The 20,009-nt window shown below is 43.3% G+C and overlaps 1 protein-coding gene across 1 annotated transcript in view; it reads left to right on the forward strand.

Moving 5' to 3' along the window:
* Window positions 1-7,052: 7,052 nt before the first annotated feature.
* LOC149308107 (collagen alpha-1(V) chain) overlaps window positions 7,053-20,009 on the forward strand; it is a 178,135-nt gene continuing 165,178 nt past the window's right edge. Inside the window, exon 1 of the mRNA XM_089535095.1 lies at window positions 7,053-7,225. Coding sequence (XP_089391221.1) covers window positions 7,120-7,225 — 106 coding nt within the window. The 5' untranslated portion in view covers window positions 7,053-7,119. The remainder of the gene's footprint in view (window positions 7,226-20,009) is intronic.

The following is a 20,009-nucleotide window of genomic DNA, read 5'->3' on the forward strand; positions in this document are numbered from 1 at the left end:
AAATTGTGTGCCAAATAAGTTCTGAATTGCAAGGACTCTTGGCTGCATCCTCATTGCAGGGATGAAGCAGTTTGACACTATTTTAACTGCCATGGCTCCGTGCGATGGAATTCTGGGATTTGTAGTTTTGTGAAACATTTAGCCATCTCTGTCAGAGAGCTCTAGAGACACAACAAATTAAAGATCTTAAAATTCCATAGCATTGAGCCCTGGGAGCTAAAGTGGTGTCAAAATGGATTATTTCTGTAATGCAGATGCAGCCTATGCCAGTCCAGGATTGTTGTCATCTGGGGCTTTCAAATACAAAAAACATGTTTTTCAACCTTTAAAAATAAAAAATACTGAATATTCTTCCACTCCTACATTTGAACGAGAAAACCAAACAACCAATCAACCCTCAATAATAAGGAGAAAACTGATGAATCACAGTATATCTGCATTGCAGAATTAATGTAGTTTGACACCATTTTAACTGCCATGGCTCCATGCTATGAAGTCCTGGCATTTGTAGTCACACCAGACCCCTCTGGAGGAGAAGGCTATATAGCTCATAAAACTACATGACCCAGAATTCCATAGCCTTGAACCATGGCAGTTAATTACATGTCAAATGGCATAAATTCTGCAGTGCAGATGCAGCCACAGTAAGCTAAATCATGAACAGCATGTCATGTTGAAATTTATCCAGACATGACCTGATGCTGGAATCTGTAGGATAAAATTGGCCTGGTAGACACCCATTAACAGAGAGGTCCCCTATTTCCAGCTATAATACATCTCAAATTGTCATACTTTACAACAGGATCATAATCGTCAACTGTTCCAATTTGGCAGGAACAGTCCCAGTTACTCCTCTGCCATCCCCCTTTTTGGACGCTTTTAAAATGTCCTGATTTCTTTCCCCTCCTCCCACTCTCCCCATGGCCATTAAAATTCATAATATCCCAGAGAGGTAAATGCATGAAAATCTGGTATGCAGTCATTTCCCTTCTCCCCATTGCTGCCTCTCTCTTGTGTCGCCATCACCAAAGAATGCATCTTGAAATTATTTTGCATTTCCTTGCATTCTACCAACGTTGCTTCTGATTCCTTTCAATCCCTTGGAATTTGGAGTTGGAGAAGGAGTATTGGGGGGGGGGGTTAGTGGCCTCCACTCCATTTTGTGTCCTTGTAGGAGGCTCTTGGATACAATTCTTAATGAGCCTTCCAAGGTATCTGTGAGATTTCCCTCGCCGGTAGCTGAACCCCTTCTCTACACACCCCCTTGGAAAAGGTCATGCTTCTAAACAATGAACTATTTGTGTCAACCACAAGGGAACGGAGGGGAGGAAAAAAGAGCCAGGCCACATCTGGAAGCAAAAAATAGAGGGGGGGAAGCCCAAGAAGCCAAAATATCAACCTAAACAGTACCTGGACACTATCATTTGGCATCCCGCAAAGGCAATCTTGTGACTTTGCCTGTCATTTTCATCTGTATGGTTTGCTGCAGTAAGATTGGCACTGCTTCACCCGAAGGGTCAGTGACCTTTCCAAAGTGTCCCAGTTACATAGCAATACGCCCACCCCATTGCCTTCCAACAGGCTGGCAAGGAAAAAAATAGATACAGATAGGGACCCCCTTTGTGTATTGTTGCTCGCCTCATCTTACACCAAAGAGGACTGACATTTGAGTATACCGTTTTCCACCCCTGTGTCCCCCAGGCCACGAGGCAAGAGATTCATTTCTACTTACAGGTCCCTTCTAAAGTATCTCCCATGCTATTAGGAATGGAAAGGATATCCAAATCATCATCATCATCATCATCATCATCATCATCATCATCATCATCATCATCCTGTTTCCTGATTGTTGCAACAACCTGACAAGGAAAGTCCTAGACCGATGAGACTCTTCACAGACCAGGGCTTATTCTGTACAATATTCGCTTGTGGCTTGCTTTGCATACGAAGCAGCATTTTCAGCACAGAAAACCATTATTATTGATTTTCTGAGCATATATTTTCTGTATGGGCTTAATGGCCCTTGTGGCGTCTTTCAACTCTATCTTTAATTATGTACAATGATTCTTTAACTATGGGGCTTGACAGATGGGCAGCCCCGTGCCGCCCGCCTTTGACCCAAGTCGGTGCTGCAGCAGCCAGACGCTGCAGCACCGACGTGCCGCCAAAAATAAGCTTCCTAGAGCGGCTTCTTTTTTGCAGCACTGTAAAGGGGAAAGGGTGCCACCATGGTGGCGTCCAGACGCTGCACGGGGTCTTTGTCATCATGGTGGCCCCTGTGTGGATGGGAGGCCACCATGATGGCACTGTCGGCATGTAAAAGGATTCGGGAGTGTGAAGTTGGTGCATGCTTCCGAACCCTAGAGTTGGGCCCAGGGCAGCACAAAGCACCCGTTTGTACCGGGCCAATGTATGATTCTATGTACTGCCCATCATCATCATCATCATCATCATCATCATCATCATCATCATCATCATCTAAGCCTACCAGTAGTAGAACTGGTTACAATGCTGTTCCTGAATTCCTGTTTGCCTAACTGCCCATCAGGAGCAATTGCTGTGTCTGACTTTGCCTCTTGGAATCTCCTTGTTTAGCTGTTGTTTGAATCTGGCTCCTCCTCACCTGGTTCTTATAATTTCCTGTTAGGACCTTGTTTGCTTGACTTTTGCACTCCTTTAACCTCTTCTTCTCTATTGTCCTTCTCTGCTAGTAGTATTGGCCCTTGGACTTAAGCAGTGGACATTGCTACTGGTTCTTGTCCAGTTTGGAACAGGGCAGCCTGAAAGACTGAACTTCCCTTACCTATTTCTAGACCAGTGATTCACCAAAAGTTGGTCCTCTAGATGTTTTGGACTTCAGCTTCCAGGATTCTTGAGTGTTGGCCAAGTTGGCCGGGTCTTCTGGGAGTTGAAGTCCAAAACACCTGAAGGACCAAAGTCTGGTATTCATAGGGCTGGTCCCTGTAGTCCAGACCCCCCAAGACTGATAATTTGGACCCCCAAAGTCAGGCAGAAGACTTTCAACCTAAGACCCTTTTAGAAGGAGATACATGTTGCGTTTCCCTTATCCAGAATTCCAAATGCCAAACTACTCCAAAACCTTTTTCATTGGTGGCTCAAGCTGCATCTACACTGAAAAGTTAATGTAGTTTGACATGGATTTAACTTTCTTGGCTCCATGCTGTGGAATCCTGGGATGTGTAGTCTGCTGTGGCACCTGACAGAGGAGGCTAAATAGCTCACAAAAGTGCAAATCACAGGATTCCATAGCACTGAGCCAAGACAGTGAATGCAGTATCAAACTGCATTAATTCTGCAGTGCTGATGCAGTCTGTTTTATCAGATTACTGCACCACACTCTTCTGCACCTGCAGTTCCACTTTGATCATTCTGGCTGGCTCCTGTTGCATTCTGGCATTTGCAGTTTTGCATTCTGGGATTTGGAGGGGCAGCCTGAGCAGTAAAAGTAGAATAGCAGCACTAGAAAAGTGTAGTGCAGGAATGTGGTTGGAATACTGACAATCCTGGTTAAAGGACTGACTGACGGATTAAGTGATGTGGAAGAACTCTGGCAAGATATTCAGAGTCAACATTTCCCAGCTTTCCTTCTTAACCCACAGAGATTGTCTTGTGTATATCCAAAAAGATGGGGAAAAGATTTGTGTTGATTGAAGTGTTGACTTGAGTCCAGAGCTAGGCACCTTATATAAAGCAGGTTTCTGTGCTGGCCTCCTACTCAACCTGTGTTATCACATGAGTGTTTGGGTCAAATGTGTGTGTTGTCATCTGCATATAATGGTAGAGGGTGCAAAACTAGTCCTTAGGGTGATGACAGCAAGACTGGGCTAAACCAGTAAGAGGAATCCCAGAATCAATGTGATTTGGGGAGACATAGTTTGGAAATGACAACTTTGTCCTTTGGAAAGGACACGGCTGAAAAAGAATGCTGTAGCGGTTTCATTGAGTATTTTTTTAAAAGATAAGGTCACACTCAAATCAGAAAGGATCCAAGCAACATGGAACTGGTTCCCCAGGCTTTTAGGCTGAGAGTGGTCATTTCTTTTTTTAAGGGTGCATTGGGACCTCCACAACATTCTTTGGAGGAGAGGCTTCATTGATAAGGCTCTCCGTCCAAATCTATTTTTAATCAAATTGGCTTATCTCTTAATGGCTTGACTTCCTCTGCTCTTCCGATTATCACCTTAAGTACTAGTTATCAAGAGTACACAGCCATCAAGAGATTCCACCTAAACAGTAGGAAGAACATCCTGATAGTAAGAGCTGTTTGACAGTAGGATACGCTGCCTTGAAGAGTGGTGGACTCGCCTTCTTTGGAGATGGACCTGTCGAGTGTTTTGACTGTATCTTCCCACATAGCAGAATATGGTTGGATTTGATGACCCTTAGGATCTCTTCCAACTCTATGATTTTATGATTCTTTGGCTGCCTCTGGATAATTTTGAGTGTAATAATGCGTCCCACTGTTTAATGCTAATATTCTCTCTCTGTGTATACACACACACATATATATACACATACGTATACACATTTTAATTTGGAAGTAACATTACAAAGTTGGCAGGTACTTAAAAACATAAAGAATCCTCAGTCTAAGCTGAATTAAAGCACCCTCAAACTTTACACTGCAAAGATTCTGTTTTCACAGTAGACAACCAGTGAAATCCAGAACAGAAAAGGTAGCTTAGGGATGGAGATCTTGTAGATTAAGTGGAATCTCTTTTCTTGCAGTTTGAATCTATTGCTCCAGGTCTTAGTCTGTGGAGCAGCAGAAAACAAATTTACTCCATCCTCAATATGACACCCCTTCAAATATTTAAACATGGTGACCATGACACTTCTTAACCTTCTCTTTTCCAGACTAAACATATATAAGCTGCTTTTCATAAGGCATGATTTCCAGACCTTCCCCATTTTGGTTTCCTTCCTCTGGACACACTCCAGCATGTCAATGTCATTCTTGAATTGTGGCATCCAGAACTGGATGCATTTTTCCAGGTGAGATCTGAGAATAAACTGGCACTATTACTCCCCTTGATCTAGACACTGTACTCCTCTTGATGCCTAGGAACAGTTGGCTTTAATTTGGTGACAGCCTTAGACTCTACTTTGTTACTTCATTGCAAGACTCTTGAGAGCCCAAGTCATCAACAACCTAGCCTTGTGAGCTCAAGGCTGTGGCTTGCTTGATTGAATCAATCCATCCCATAATGAGGTCTTTTCTTATTGTCTACCACTTTACATCTGGGAAACATCTGGGATGCTGTGGCTTAGTGGCTAAGATGCCAATTCTGATGGTTGGAAGATTGGCAGTTCAAGGCCCAAATGCGGCATGATGGGGTGAGCTCCTGTCCCTAGTCCCAGCTACTGCCAACCTGGCAGTTCGTAAGGATGCAAATGCAAGCAGATAAATAGGTACCACTTCAGTGGACAGGTGCAGTCATTCTAGCCACATGACCAAAGGAGTCGTCTTTGGACAACTCTGGCTCTTTAGGTTAGTAACGGAAATATGCACCGCCCGCTACAGTTGGTTACATCTAGATATTCATGTCACTGGATTACATCTTTTTTTGTGGGTTTTTCGGGCTATGTGGCCATGTTCTAGAAAAGTTTATACCTGACGTTTCGCCAGCATCTGTGGCTGGCATCTTCAGAGAATGCTGACCTGGAAAAGAGAGAGAGAGAGAGAGAGAGAGAATGTGTATACACACACACACACACACACTCCCCGTGTGATCCTGGGTAAGGAGGAGTGATTCTCATGTTAATCTGGGCACACTGTATAGTGACACTTTGAGTCTGTATGTGTCCAACATTCATGCAAAACCTGAGGTTCTAAGCTGTAACTTGTACTCAAAGCTGGCTCTGTCTCATGTATGATGGATGAGCTGGATGGATACTTTAAGCAGGATGGAGTGGCGTGAAATTTTCTCAGTCCCATGCCACTTCCGGAGGTGTTACGGAATTGCATTTAAGTTTGCTCCCCCCCTTGTTGAAAACTCCTGGGCTGCGTTCATGCAGAAGTCAGCCTTGTTCTGACAATTCTTGCAAACTAGTGCATGGCATGCAAAATTGTATTCAGATCTTGGGAGAAAATTGTGCAAGATCATATGCAGGGGATAGAACGGTGCTCTTGAGTTTGCTGTTCCCAGCCAGTGGGTACTAGCTTTGGGTATTCGGATAGTCGTCAACTTTGAGGAACTTTGGAAATCTGAATTGCTCATGCCAGTCGAATAGAGACGCACTGTCCAGGTTTTCTCTTTAGTGGCTGTGTTCAAACTTCCCGCTGGGGGCCTCTCCTTCAGCAGCAAGGCTGCCTGGTTGGAGGAAAGAGGAGAGAGGTGGGATCCAGGATGGATGGAGGAAAGGCCCCCTCCCCTCTTTGCCACACACACAACTTTTTCTCTGGCCAACTCCTTCCTCTCTTCCCTTCCTCCTCCTTTCAGCCTCTCTTGCAAAGAGAAAGAGGAAGGCGGTGCCTGGGGCTTTTGCCTGGGCCCTGATTGGCCACCCTGCCTCTGGATTGACACTCTATCCTCATCTGCCTTCCTAGAAGAAAGAGGAGAAGGGGTTGAAAAAAGTTTCACTCCCAGATCAGAGAAGGGACAGGGGAACATCACCAAAAGTTTTTTTTTAAATGAAGGGCACCCCGGAAAAAGGAGCAGAGAGAGGGACCCGGAAAGGAGTGAAGGAAGGCAAGGCAGAGGAGGAGGAAACACCAAGAGGACTGTAACTTCTTTAAGGAAAACAGAGAGGGCACCCAAACATCTCTTTAAGCCAGCAAGCCAACTTTCTTCTTCTTCTTTTTTAATTCTCCTCTTCTTCTTCTTCTTCTTTTTTTTTTTGCAAAGAGGCAGAGCAGCTGGGAGGAAACTTCTCTGGCGCTCTCCTCTTCCATCCCAAGCATTTTGAAACTCATGGCTTTATAAAGTGTGCATTCCTCTGGGGGTGGGTGGGGAGGGGAGTCTTGACTATTTAATATTTTATATAAATATATATATATTAAAGAAAAAAAAGGAGAGTGAACTATTCCATCAGCCTTGAGGTTTGCGTCTTTTGCACAAGCTCTTTCCGAAAATCCTTCTTTTCCCTTGGCGGACCATGGATACTCACACAAGATGGAAAAAGAGGACTTGGGTGCTGAGCTCCGGCTGCCCTTGGAGCATAGGGCTGTTCCTAGTCTATGTACTCGCCCAGAGCCATGCAGGTAAGGACCCACCTTAACCCCATTCTTGAGTTTGATTTGTTGTTTGGTCTTGATCTTTGACTTGTTGATGGTTGGAGACTAACAGTTGCTTTGCCTTCAGGGGACCAAATGATTCCTAGTAACCGTTCCACTTTCTACATGTTCAGATTTGAATTTTGACAGACTAAAGTCTTTGTGCAGAAGAATAGAAGTTGTATACATAAGATTTTTTTTTTGAGGGGAGAATAAGATGTCTAACTACAATTTATTTTCCCATTTGATGTTTTCATGGGTGCCCCACTGGCACACCACTCATCTCCAAAGTCCTTTTAGCAGCTGGAATCCCTTGGGTGCCATTTGTCAAAGGGGACGGGAAAGGTAGCAAACTTCAGAAACACAATCTGTGTGTGTGAGAGAGGGTTGCCACTTTCTAGGATGGTAAGAGAATTAGGATTTTCTCCCTCCCTGCTCCCTCTTGCATCCACTTAAAAACTGAAAACTTGATCTACAAGTATCTGTGTCTTTGAAGGATCTCTTCATAGCTGTGCCCAGGCTTGGAGGTTTCCCCCCTCCCTTTCCCCAAAGAACAATCTGGGATCAAAGGCAAGGACTTTGCAAACTCAGATGAACTTCAGAAAACGGACGCCCCCTAATGTGCTTTCTCTGTACTTGTGTGGAAACCCTGCTTATGCTTTAATCTCTCCAAAAAAAGCCTCCCAAAAAGGGATATTTGGAAAGAATCTGGAGGACGTGGCTTTGTCCCAGTACCGCCCCCTCCGTCCCGTTACATTCAGGAACTACAGATAACCAAACTATTCCATTATATGCATGATCTTTGTGGGCCGGATTGTTATAGTGTCTGGGGATTAGTCAGATCAGGTGGGATCTGGAGAGAGCATCCCCTGGACAGTTCTCTTCCACTTTGACTTCATTCTGTATTTGGTGGTCCATCCATGACATAGACCTTTGCAATGAAAGTCCCTGCCCCAAGGGGATTACGTTCTCACAGTCTACAGGAGCTGAGATGTTAAGAGAGAAAGGTGAAAGGAAAAGAGGGGAATAGCAATGGAAGAATTTATCCAGAGCCTTGGGTCAGAGTTTGAGCAGATCCAAACCTTTTATGTATTTCAATTCTCAGACTTTGAGAACTGTAGTTCAGAGAAGAAACTTTCCCAAACTTGGTTGGAAAGCTTGAGGAAGAGCCTCTGGAAGTGGAGCTGTTGAGAAATGTCCCCAAAGCGAATTGGCTGTCCATATTTCAGTTCTCAGGCATTTGTGGAGGAAAAATGAATCTAGACGTTCACTCTTAAGTTTGATCCTGGCAGATTCTTCTGAAACAGATACTCTAAGCTTTCCCTGGACTGTCAAATTAATTACATTGGGCCTTTGGTATCTGCTGGGGTTTGGTTGCAGGGCTCCCCATGGATAACAAAACCCATAGATGCTCAAGTTCCATTGAATCCAGTGGTGGAATAAAATGATGTTGATCATATAAAACAGCAAAATCAAGGTTTGTTTGTGGGGTTTTTTGGAATTTATATCTTTTTGGAATATTTTCAAGATGTGGATGCTTGAAGTCTTGGATAAATAATCCATCAATATGGAGGGCCGACTGTACTTCCAATTGTACAGTTGAAGGACAGTAGCTGCAGTGAGTCGTGTGCATGGGAACCTTATTTGAAGGCGCAGTCTTTACGTGAGGGGCTAGAAATGTTATGGAAATGGAGTGAACAACACCAGAGATGATAATACTAATGCATCAAACTCATTGTGTTGCGTGAATTTTTCCTATAGTAGGCAATGTCTGAAGACTGCACCATACCATATGTGTCACTGGAAGCCAAAAGCAGTAAAACCTCCTTAGAAATGGAAATAAGTCACATTGCTTCCAAGTGGACATGTCTTTGGAAATAAGGTTTTATTGTGCAATTACTAGGGAGTCCCACCAGAAAACTGATGGACAAATTGAGCTAGCTATTTCTCTATGAATCTACTGATTTTTTTTAAATGTATAGAACATCTAATAAACAGCTGAGGATCTGGTGGCCTTCCAGATGTCCCTGGGACTACAGCACCCATCAGCTTTAGCCAGCATGGACAGCAGTTGGGGATGATGAGCTTTGTAGTACAATGTCCTGGGGGTGGGTCTATATTACCCAGCCCTTTTCTAAGATTTCATTGCTACAGCAGTTAGACCTGACCCCAGCTTTGGGAAAGTTACTTTGTTAGACTACAGCCTCCATGAGTGTCAGCATTCTGTTTGGGGGACTCTGGGAGTTATAGTCCAAATAAATTCCTAAACTCTGGCAGTGTACAGACTGCCCCTATCCCCTTATTTTTGGGATAGTTAACAATCATTATTTGAACATGTGTGCATGTATGTGTGTACAGGCACAAAACCGATATACCCAAAATTAATGTAAGCATTATTGAGATAATTAATGTGATAATTACAAGCAAATACTAACAATTTTGCATCAATATTCCTTCTACCATTCTCTGTTTCTATCTATCCTCATTCCCACCCACCCCTTGGCGATAGTTTGCTTCTCCAACCCCACCAAAACACCAAAATCCCTGAAGAAAGGGGGGAATTGGCCTAAAACATTGCATCACTACAGACATGCTAAAATGCACTGGTGTGCCCCACATAGGTTTGAGATAAGATGCCCCCTCTCCTCCCCAATTGCCCACCTCTGGCCTAGAGAGGACCATCATGTCTCTTTATGCCTGCCATTCTGAATAATAGTGTATTCCCCGCACTCATTTTCCAGGTAGTTTTAAAGTAATCTTTTCTATTTTGCAGTGGGTACTCTGATAACAGTGTTTTCAAGACTATTTGGACCCCAAATAGACAGATATAAGTTGGGTTATGATGGTCAAAGCTTGTGGAGGTTTTGGATGATTTGGGAGTCGGGGTGTGCTGTGGCCTATGTGGCCCATGAGCTTCATGATTCCCTTCTTGTGTGAGAAGGGGCTCTTGCGATCTACAAACCTTGGCAGATAATCAGGTTTTATAATGTTGCTGAACAGGAAATGAGTTATGTATTTATGGAAGGGAGGGTGACTATTCTCCTGGGGTCGGGCCATCCTACCGGAAATACTCAACAAGAGTTTGGACACTTGACACATGTGCGACATCTGTTTGCTTAACCTTTTCCCTCTTTCTTAACACATTTTCCCTCTTTAACTGAAAGCGCAAGTGAAATTTTAGGCACACTATAGTGGCCTAGTAAGTAGGATTGCTAGTATTATTATTATTATGCTTTATTTATATTGCACTGTAGATTGCTAGGGAACAAGTAACAAGTGGCAAGGTGCAAATGAATAGAGTGGATTGTGTTGGACTCTCTTTTGTTGGAGCAAAGGTTGGATGGCCATCTCTTTGGAGTGCTTTAGGTAGGTGGTTGAATGAGATAGCCTTTGCAATATCTTTCCACTTTACAGTTTTATCTGATCTGCTGATCTCCCTGTTGAAGATATTTGCAGTGTTAACCTTCTCATTCCCTTAGGAATTGCACAATTCCTCCTTATGCTTTCTCCCCTGATATGTACCTTTAGTATTTTTCAAAGAGAATGGTAGTTGGGCCGAGAAGAAGCTTTATGGGCCTTCTCCTATTGGAGATGGGGTTTGCTTAAACATGATAAAGGTCCCTGCATGTTATTTAGGACTGGGGAACTACAGTCACTAAGCTCAAACTGCTTTTATGGGAAGACTTCTGTGAATCTTCTGGTGACCTTCCAGGAAAACCATGGGTGAGTCAAATGGGGGAAGTGTTAAAGAGTCCTTCAAACCAAGACACCATCTGATGTTCCAAAGGTTTTCAGCTGGTTTGCTTCTCTCACACCGCCACACCCTTTTTAAAGGGCTGAATAACGATACTAGCAAAAGAAATGCAACACGTGGTAGGAGTTCAAATTGCTATCCTTTGCACACTTTGTTGGCTGGATGATGCGTTGCGGGCCATTGGATAACTTTGAAATGTAGTATTGCAATGTACTATGCATTCTTGATGTGGCCATATGTATAATTCTGTATGTGGCTAAACCTACTCCATCTTGAAGAACTAGCTAGCTAGATAGAATGTCAGTGTATAGGCCTCTAGAAGTTGTTGCAGTACAACTTCCACCATTGTCATTGATAGGGATGATGGGAAATGTACTACAACAACATTAGGCAAGCCAGCGGTTATCCAGCCCTGTTCTAGATCCACTTCTTTACAAGGAGCAGCTCCATGTATGTGAGTTTGGAAATAGAGGTAATATAGAGGTGGGGCATGATAAAACATTAGGAAATTATGTTGACATTCTCGAAATTGGTGAATACATATAGACCAACAATGGGAATCATATGGCCCTCCAGATCTTCTTTCACTGAAAATCCCAGCATCCCTCACTATTGATGATGCTGGCTAGGGCTGCTGGGACTAGCAATCCAGCAACAGCTGGAGAGGGTCATGACTTCCACCTCCGCTGTACAAGACTAGATCTCATAATAGCTGGATTTAGGATCTCCTGTTAAATTGCACTAGTAAACATAAAGCCCTCTGGATGTTGTTGGACTGTAGTTCCCAGCAGCCTCAACTACCAATGGTGAGAAATTGTGGGAACTGCAGTCCACCACACACATGCATTCAATCAATTGGCAGCAGGTTCGGGATTGATAAAATCCTTACACAACAGAACACAAAACAAGATATGGTGAATGCTAATAGTCTAGATAGTTCTTGGGAATTAGACAGATCCACAGAGCGCAGAGCTAGCAATGACCATGAAGCATGAAAAACCCAGTTGAATATCTCTGTTATGAACCAGGGTACCTCCAAATACTAAGTCAAGGCCTAAGAAACAAATAACTCCTTTGCTGTTGTGTCTTTACACAGTTTGGGCATATCAGCCCTATTATAATATGAGATTGATAAATTATTTTCTTGTCTGCTCACAGGCTTCAAAGGTTATTAACAATAATAGTGGTCGGCTGTAAAATATATGTGTGTAAGGTAAGCAGAAACATTATTTCCTGTAGTGGGAATGTTGTTTTCTGCAAACAACAAGCCGGTGTGAAAATTTTTACATAATAAGTCCTGAACTGCAAATATTTGCATGAGTCCAAGATTCTCTATCAATAATCTCTATCAGTAATCCAACGTCTCTATCAATAATCCAACGAAGATAGTCATGGTTCTTCAACACTGAAAGCATATATTTAAATGTTTTACTACTTCAAAGAACTATTTCTCTTCATAAGTGAGATTTGGGGACATTTGTCTCTCAAAGATTTAGGAAAGCTTGATTATTATTATTATTATTATTAACTTTTATTTATAAAGCACTGTAAATTTACACAGTGCTGTACAGCGCGCCCGCGCCATACGCGGGCGTGCCATACGCGGCCTTGAGCATACGCGCTCAAGCCGCGGGGCGCGCGCAGGGCGGAAGGGGCAGCGCATCCCATTCAATTGAATCGGCGCGTGTGCCCGTTGCGCCCCGCGCGCTCCCACGCCGCCGTGCCGCCGCGCACGAGCCCCATTGTTTCCAATGGGGCTCGAGCATAGGCGGAATTCGCCTTACGTGGCGGGATCCGGAACGGATCCCCCGCGTAAGGCAAGGACGGACTGTACATACAATCTTTTTAATTGGACTGTACCCTGCCCTCAGGCTTACAATCTAAAAAGACACGACACAAAAGGAGAAGGGAGTGGTGGTGGGGATGAGGGCCAGCAGTTCTTCTCTACCTCCAAGGCCTGGATCAGGAGAGATGGACTGGAGGGAGGGCTTGGCTTCTTAGTGGATGGTTAATCTTCTTCCAGGGAGGCCTGTTGGAGCTAGCCTGCCTCTCTAGTAGGACAATACATATAAAATACATAGCAATACAGGAAATGAATAAAAAAAAGGCAACAAAAGAACATCAGATAGCAAGTGACAATTATGCAATGCCTGGGAACGCTTCTCTGAACAGGATGGTCTTCAGCTCCGTTTTGAAGCTGGTTTTGATCTAAGAATATCTCAGGGTTGGGAAATGCTGAAGGATGCAAGGGCCTTCTCCCCTGTCTTGTGTGATTGGAAATGACATCCCACTTCTGGGATAAAACAGGGCCAGTTTCTGAGTTTTATGGAGATGTGGGGGTTAGTAGGAGACCCAAGAAGCCATGTTCTTGTGGTGCTTTAGGTGGCACTTTTGGTAGAAGGTTTTGGCTATGTTCATTGTGTGTTTCAATGTGGAGATGTTGGGTCCCAGAGTATCCATTCCGCACCCTTTGTATAGCAGTTGTTGGTCTGGTTGGATATAAATTAATTGAATACCCCCCTTCTCTTTTTGATGCTCTACCGCATGCTGTAATTCCATCCTTCCAGGATCTGACCTGGATATTTGGATAGGAGTTGGACATGGTTGTTACATGATTGTAAGGAACCCTTAGAATCAGTCCTCCTCCTCCTTCTAGGTGTTGTAGACTACAACTTACATCAGCCTTATCATTGGGTATGCTGGCTGGGCCTGACAGAGATTTCAGTGCACAGCGTATGAAGGAATCTTGCATAAGGTTGAAGTAGATAACATTCTGATCCAGCAAAGCAATTTCTACACAAAGACACCAGTATCTAATATTCTTCAGTTAATGTCACTATTATTGAAAGCGACCAAGATATATGTACTGTTTATTTCCTTTTCATACTGTGCTGCAAAATGTCCTAAAGGGAGTTTTCATTGTATAATAAAAGCTTTCAATGGATGGTTTTTGAATGGCATTTCCATGGCCATAGGGGCATACACATTAAAATATCAGAAACCAGGGGTCATTGGGGGTTTTGGTGGTGGAGTCAGGGTTTGGTAAAGTTACTTTTGGGGGGATTACAGCTTCTCGCAAGTCGCAATCCCTTAGCACCGGAGAGCTGTGCAGAGAAAATGAGATTTTTCTTTTCAACATGGCAATCTGGGTTTAAAACAACAACAGTCCAGTATATTAAATAGCACCCTGGGAATTAGCTGGGATTTTGTTCTCTCTTGGTGACTGGTTTTTCCATGTTTAAGATGGGGGGGGGGCGGGGGGAGGCAGTCTGAATGGATTCATTTGCAAACTCTCAGATGCTTCCAGGGCCAAAAAATTAAAATAAGAGATAAGGATATTCATTAAATGATCTGGAAACTTCTCAAGGAGGGGGGGGGGCATCTGCGTTAAATGATTTCCATCTGCCAGTACACAAATGGAATCCTTCTCAGACAAATGGGATACTGTTAAGATTCCTTCTGGGTGACTCATGCAGTGAATTTACTTCTGTCTGGCTAAGGTCATTCCCCCAATGCATCAAGACAGCCATATAAGATGGAGGGGAGGAAGATGTGGGGGAGGCTGTGATGTCATGGGGGCAGCCCTGCAACATGTGGGTCCAACCACAGCACGAAACTCCCACTCCAAATATGGGCATTCTAAGGAATGGGGATGTGAGAAAATGCCGCACGGCTGTAGGATCTGGTTGTTCTAACAGCCTGTGGCATTGCAAAACCATGTGTACTTGAGACTGGAGTGTGCTGTTGGGCAGTTAATATATCTTTGCAATCTTTCCCACAAATGCATCTGGGAGGCAGCGAAAGCTTCATGAGTAATCTCTGCACAAGTCCCTGCTCTGGCCCTGTCTCCTTCCATGCACACTCAACCTCGGGATGTCCAACTGTCCCAATTTAGGAGGGACATGTTTTCTTCTCTGCCATCTTGGTTTTTCAGCTGCCTTAAAAACATCCCAGTTTCTCACTCCTCCTCCTGGTTTCCAACTTTATCCTAAGCTTACCTCAATCGCTGCAAACAGAGTGCCAAAGTAATCTGTGCTCAAATTTATCGGGGAGAGGAAGGAACGGTCTGAGTGGAATCTTGCCCTTTCCAGTAGACAGGCAAAAGCAAACAGCTGCAGCTTTTCCTAACTTGTCTGTGCTTCCTCATTAATAACATTTTCCATCTTGACTACACACTGAACATCACTTGGACAGTCAACAAAACTGACTGCATTGGTCAAAGCCTGACTTTAAGTGTGTCACATCAGTTGTCCTAGCACCATGAAAATACGTTCTTTTGAACAACAATAACAAAAGTCCTCACAGGTCTAATTGAGATAAAGACAGTCTCTAGGTCTGAAGATTGCTATCCAAAGAACTGGCATAGACACCTTTGTCTGAGATCCTACGCTGAGACTGTGTAGAGTAAATCTAGCCAAGACGACTAAACTGATACTGTGGTACTTTGGACATATCTTGAGATGATGTAGTCTTGACCACACTCTGCTGTAGCTTGGCCCCATGTGTTCCAGTTTTCATCTCTGAATTGTGTGTAATAAGGTCTATCTGCAATTCAGTTTGGGTTGTATGATGTTCCTTGTACATCGAGAGGCTGCTCAGCAGGGTATCTAGCATTGCTTTACGTTTCACAGCTGGCCTGGGCTTTGGGGCTTTATTTTGGTGTCTGGTCCACTGGTGAGCCAGCTTGTTTGACTATGTTTGTTTGGCTGGGATGTGGTATCCAAAAAACAAAATCTGTAGCAGGCGTGAGGCAAAGGCAAAAGTGGTTGGGAGCCAAAGGCAATAGAAACTGGGACACAGGAGGCTTTGGCAACTGGGAGCTCCTCTTTGGCTGCTCTGATTTGGCCTGGAAAGAGAGTAAAGCAGGATGAGAATCATGTTGGCTCATTGGTTGTTATCAAACAGCGAGTTCTCACCAGCTTAGATAATAAGAAAAGAATTCTGGGAGATGTAGTCCAACAATATCTGGAGGGCTGCCTAGTCAGAAGAGAGGGCAGAAGAGAAACAAGCCATTTTTCAAAAGAAAGAAGCATGGATCCATTGCTGAATTCTTTGGTCCTGACTCTTTGCTTATAAGGCAGAATATCTGTTCTGCAAGACTCAGCACTAAGAATTTTGGCTAGATTCATGTATATTAGTCCTCAACCTGGTTAGACACATTGGGTTTAGCCACACTGTAGAATTAATGCAGTTTGACACCACTTTTAAGTGTCATGACATATTCTACAGGATCCTGGGATTTGTAGTTTGGTGAGTCTCCAGAGCTCTCTGACGGACCATACTGAATATCTCACCATGTTATATATCCCAGGATTCTGCAGGATAGATCATGGCAGGTAAAGTGGTATCAAATTGCTTTAATTCTGTAGTGTGGCTACACCCCTCAACCAATGGTTGCATGGGGATTCAACACATCAGTCAGTCCAGTTTAGTCAATGAGTCTTCTCTAGTTGGGGATAACAATATGACAGAGGTATTTGTACTGAGGTTAGTATTTCAGAGCTTTATGAATTGCTATGAAAGCTGGACAGTGAAGAACGTGGATAGAAAGAATTCATAGGGCTGTGAATAACAGGGTGTCTTAGTGGTTTCTCATTCATTGGGTTGCCATAAATCAAAGATGACTGACAACAATGAATGACAGCAAGAACTTGAGGCTAGTCACCCAACATGGAAGGTTCCAATAATTTTGCTTCCAAATAGAGCTGGTAGTTTCCTCTTTTTGAAAGAGTTGTAGTGGGCCTCATGTGAAGCTTGGTCATCAGCATTTGCTGGTCTAAATCCTGTTGGTTAGTCCAAATGAGAGTAGATCTACTGAATCAACTAATGAATTGATGGATCAACATGCAGTTACATTCCACTGATTTACCAGGTCTTATTGGGCTGGGATGAATAGTAGGATTTAAGTCTGCTTCCACAATGCCTTGCATACATAGTGTATATATGTGAATACTTAATTGTGGCACATTGGAGCAACAGTAGGGATGTAATTTTTCACTTAGGCCCCATACAGACAGGCCAAAATAAAGCTGCTTCAGGTCACTTTGGAGGTCTGCTGTTTAAATGACTGCATGCTTGGATAGGAGTTGGGCTTGTGCAGAGTCAAGGGTGCATTTTGTTCTGTTGATGTTGTTTGACCACACCTTTCAGGAGTCCTAGCCAGCATGGCCAACATCTGGAGGGCAAGCCTCTTCCCACCCCTTCTGTAAATTAATTGCTTAGGGAAGCATCTTTCCAAGCTCTAATCTGGATGCTTGGATAGGAGTTGGGCTTGTGCAGAGTCAAGGGTGCATTTTATTCTGTTGATGCTGTTTCATTGGGGAGTATGTCTCTGTTTTGTTCAAACATTTTCAAAGTCTTCCTCTTTCCCACAGCATCCAAGTTTGGATTATTAACTCTCCCACTGAAGTATGGTTAGGTAGAAATGGACTATGCCAGAACTCACAAGCATATCATATATACACTGGCATCCTTTTGGTGATTTATGGATGCCTAAATTCCCTTACACAGCTGCCCCTTTTTAGCCATGGTGTGATTTCCGTATTCACTTCACAGTTGCATAAGTAGGATTCTACAAGTGTAACTGTTGCTGGTGTGCGGTTGTGTATTCTTGCATGGTGTGTGATACATCACTGCCCATTGATTCACTGGGATTATGGAAGCAGTCATTGAACCTTCCCCTTTGAACAATAGGATACTCCAGCATGCCCAAGTGTAACAAGTTACACTTCAGGATCTTGTCTAGTCCCTTCATAGCTTCCTTTCTAAGTCCTAGTCTTTTTCCTGACTTCTTAACTGCAGTCTCTGCTCTGATTGATGCTTGAATCCCTGTCTCAGTCTTGAACTATTTCAATGTCTTCATCATCTGCTGTTAAATCATGTAGATCATCTGTGGTCATAGTATTTCTTAATGTTCCTGCCTTTTGCACTTTCTGTCTTTATCTTGCTTTGTCTTCTCAACTGCAATATTCAGCAGAAGAGTAGTAGTATGCAACCACCACTTGGCAATGTGCGTGTAGATTTAGTGTATGCAAGAATGATGTAGGATAGTGGTTCCCAAACCTTGGGCCTCCAGTTGAATGTTTCCAGAGAGTTGTCCAGATAGATCAGAGATGTCTTCTAGTCAACAAAATACTCTTTAGGTGTGATGTACTGCCATTTGGAAATGGTGGGGCAATCAAATCTCTGGTCCATGATGGTTCTGCTTACATTCAAAGACATAGCTGTGTTAGGGCACATTCACACTTATCTTTTTGTCCTGGGGAGATCTGTATCTCCTCCATGACACAATATCAGGTCGCAGTTACAACTATGATTTAAATGCATCTCTCCATTGCATTTAAACCCAGTTTGGAGTTCCCACTGGTGCCGGATCATTTCCAAATGGAGACACCTCCATTTCCAGAAACGATCCCATGTTATCTGGATAAATTTGGTAGCACATTCTCACTACTGATCTGGATCGTTGTGGTGCCCCCCCCCCCCAATGTGATAAGGTACTCACAAAATGCACCAGTTTAAATGCCCCCCACACTCTCCCCATAAACTACACTGAGTGCAGTTGGGGCAACTGTAAACACTATACAAATAACCCAGTGTCCACAGTGAGTTATTTAGTAGTGTGAATGCACCCTTAGTCTGTAAAATCAGTATGCAAAGAGATCTTGTAGCACCATTGAGACTAACTGAAAGAGAGAAGTTGGTAGCATGAGCTTTTGTAGAATTGAGCCTACTTCCTCAGATGCATGGGTTTCCTTACAGTCAGTCATAATTCTGTTCTTTCTGCATCAGCCTGAACCAAAATCAGATTTTTTAACAAACAAAAACATGGCTTTCCCTGATGTAACATTTTTTGTATTCAGCACCACACCAAAGAGGAACAACAATTGATTTGATGGATAAACACAGCCTAAATTGATAGATGCACTCGGTATGAAGGCTACAACGCAGACATAACATGCTGAATTGATATAGTCGGTGTGAGGAATGCAATGCATAAATGCATACTAAATTGAGAGATACGATTGACACAGTGCCTAAATGCTAAACACAGAAATTGTTGGGTTGCGTTAAAGAACAGTTTGTGTATTTTAATGTTTAGTTATCCTTTTATTTATGCTTCCCTCCCTCCACTGCTTGCATTTCTGGTACAGTTTTTGAGTCAAAACCTAGAAAATGGCATAGTTCTAAAGGTTAGCTGTGCTTCAATCTACATTAGCTCACTTGAACAAGAACAGCTAAATCAAGTGAACCTTTCTCAACTCCCATCAGCCACAGTCAGCACAAGGATGATGGGAACTGTACCGAAGCAATTTTTGAAAGCCAGTGGATGTCATGATAGGACTGAAGATGTTTGCTTTGTGAGGTTAAGCTTGTTTTAGAAGCTCAAATGACAGTGATTAAAGCACGAGTTGTATATATATTTACCTAAGAGTAATCTCCATTATTTAGCATGCCTAAGGTTTATGATCATAGGGTAGGAGTTTATTCTAGATGTCATTATCCTACCAGGTATGGTGGATAGGAAGAGAGCTGCTTCTGAGCTATGAAACTCGGTTCCATCAGAGGATATATTGCATTATTGTTGTTGTTGTTGGGTGCCTTGAAGTAATTTCTGATTTATGGAGACACTAAGGTCAACCTAGAGTGTGTCCCCCAACATTTCATTGATGAAAACCAGAGGCATGCTAGCATTTTGTACTCCAGTAAGGTCTCATACCTTCCAACTTTCCTGATTTCACAGGAAGAGTCCTGTTTAAATTCTCTGCACTCCCACTTTTTCAGATGCGTTTTAAATGTCCCACTTTCTTTCTCCTCCTCCCACCTTTCCCCCTCGTCCTCTGCTTACTTCAGTTGCTGTGAAGTGCAAAAGGTATTTTGCATTCAGTTAACTCAGTAGAGAAAAGAGGAGGGAAGGAGTCTTGCCCTTTCCAACAGGCTCAGCCAAAAGCAAACTGCTGCAGCCTTTCCAAGTTTGTCTGTCCTTCCTCGATTATAACTTTGGCTGTCTTCACCGCA

The sequence above is a fragment of the Sceloporus occidentalis genome, unplaced genomic scaffold, assembly GCF_023333645.1.
Source record: "Sceloporus occidentalis isolate IW3139 unplaced genomic scaffold, rSceOcc1.0.p SCAF_8, whole genome shotgun sequence".
Classification (NCBI taxonomy): domain Eukaryota; kingdom Metazoa; phylum Chordata; class Lepidosauria; order Squamata; family Phrynosomatidae; genus Sceloporus; species Sceloporus occidentalis.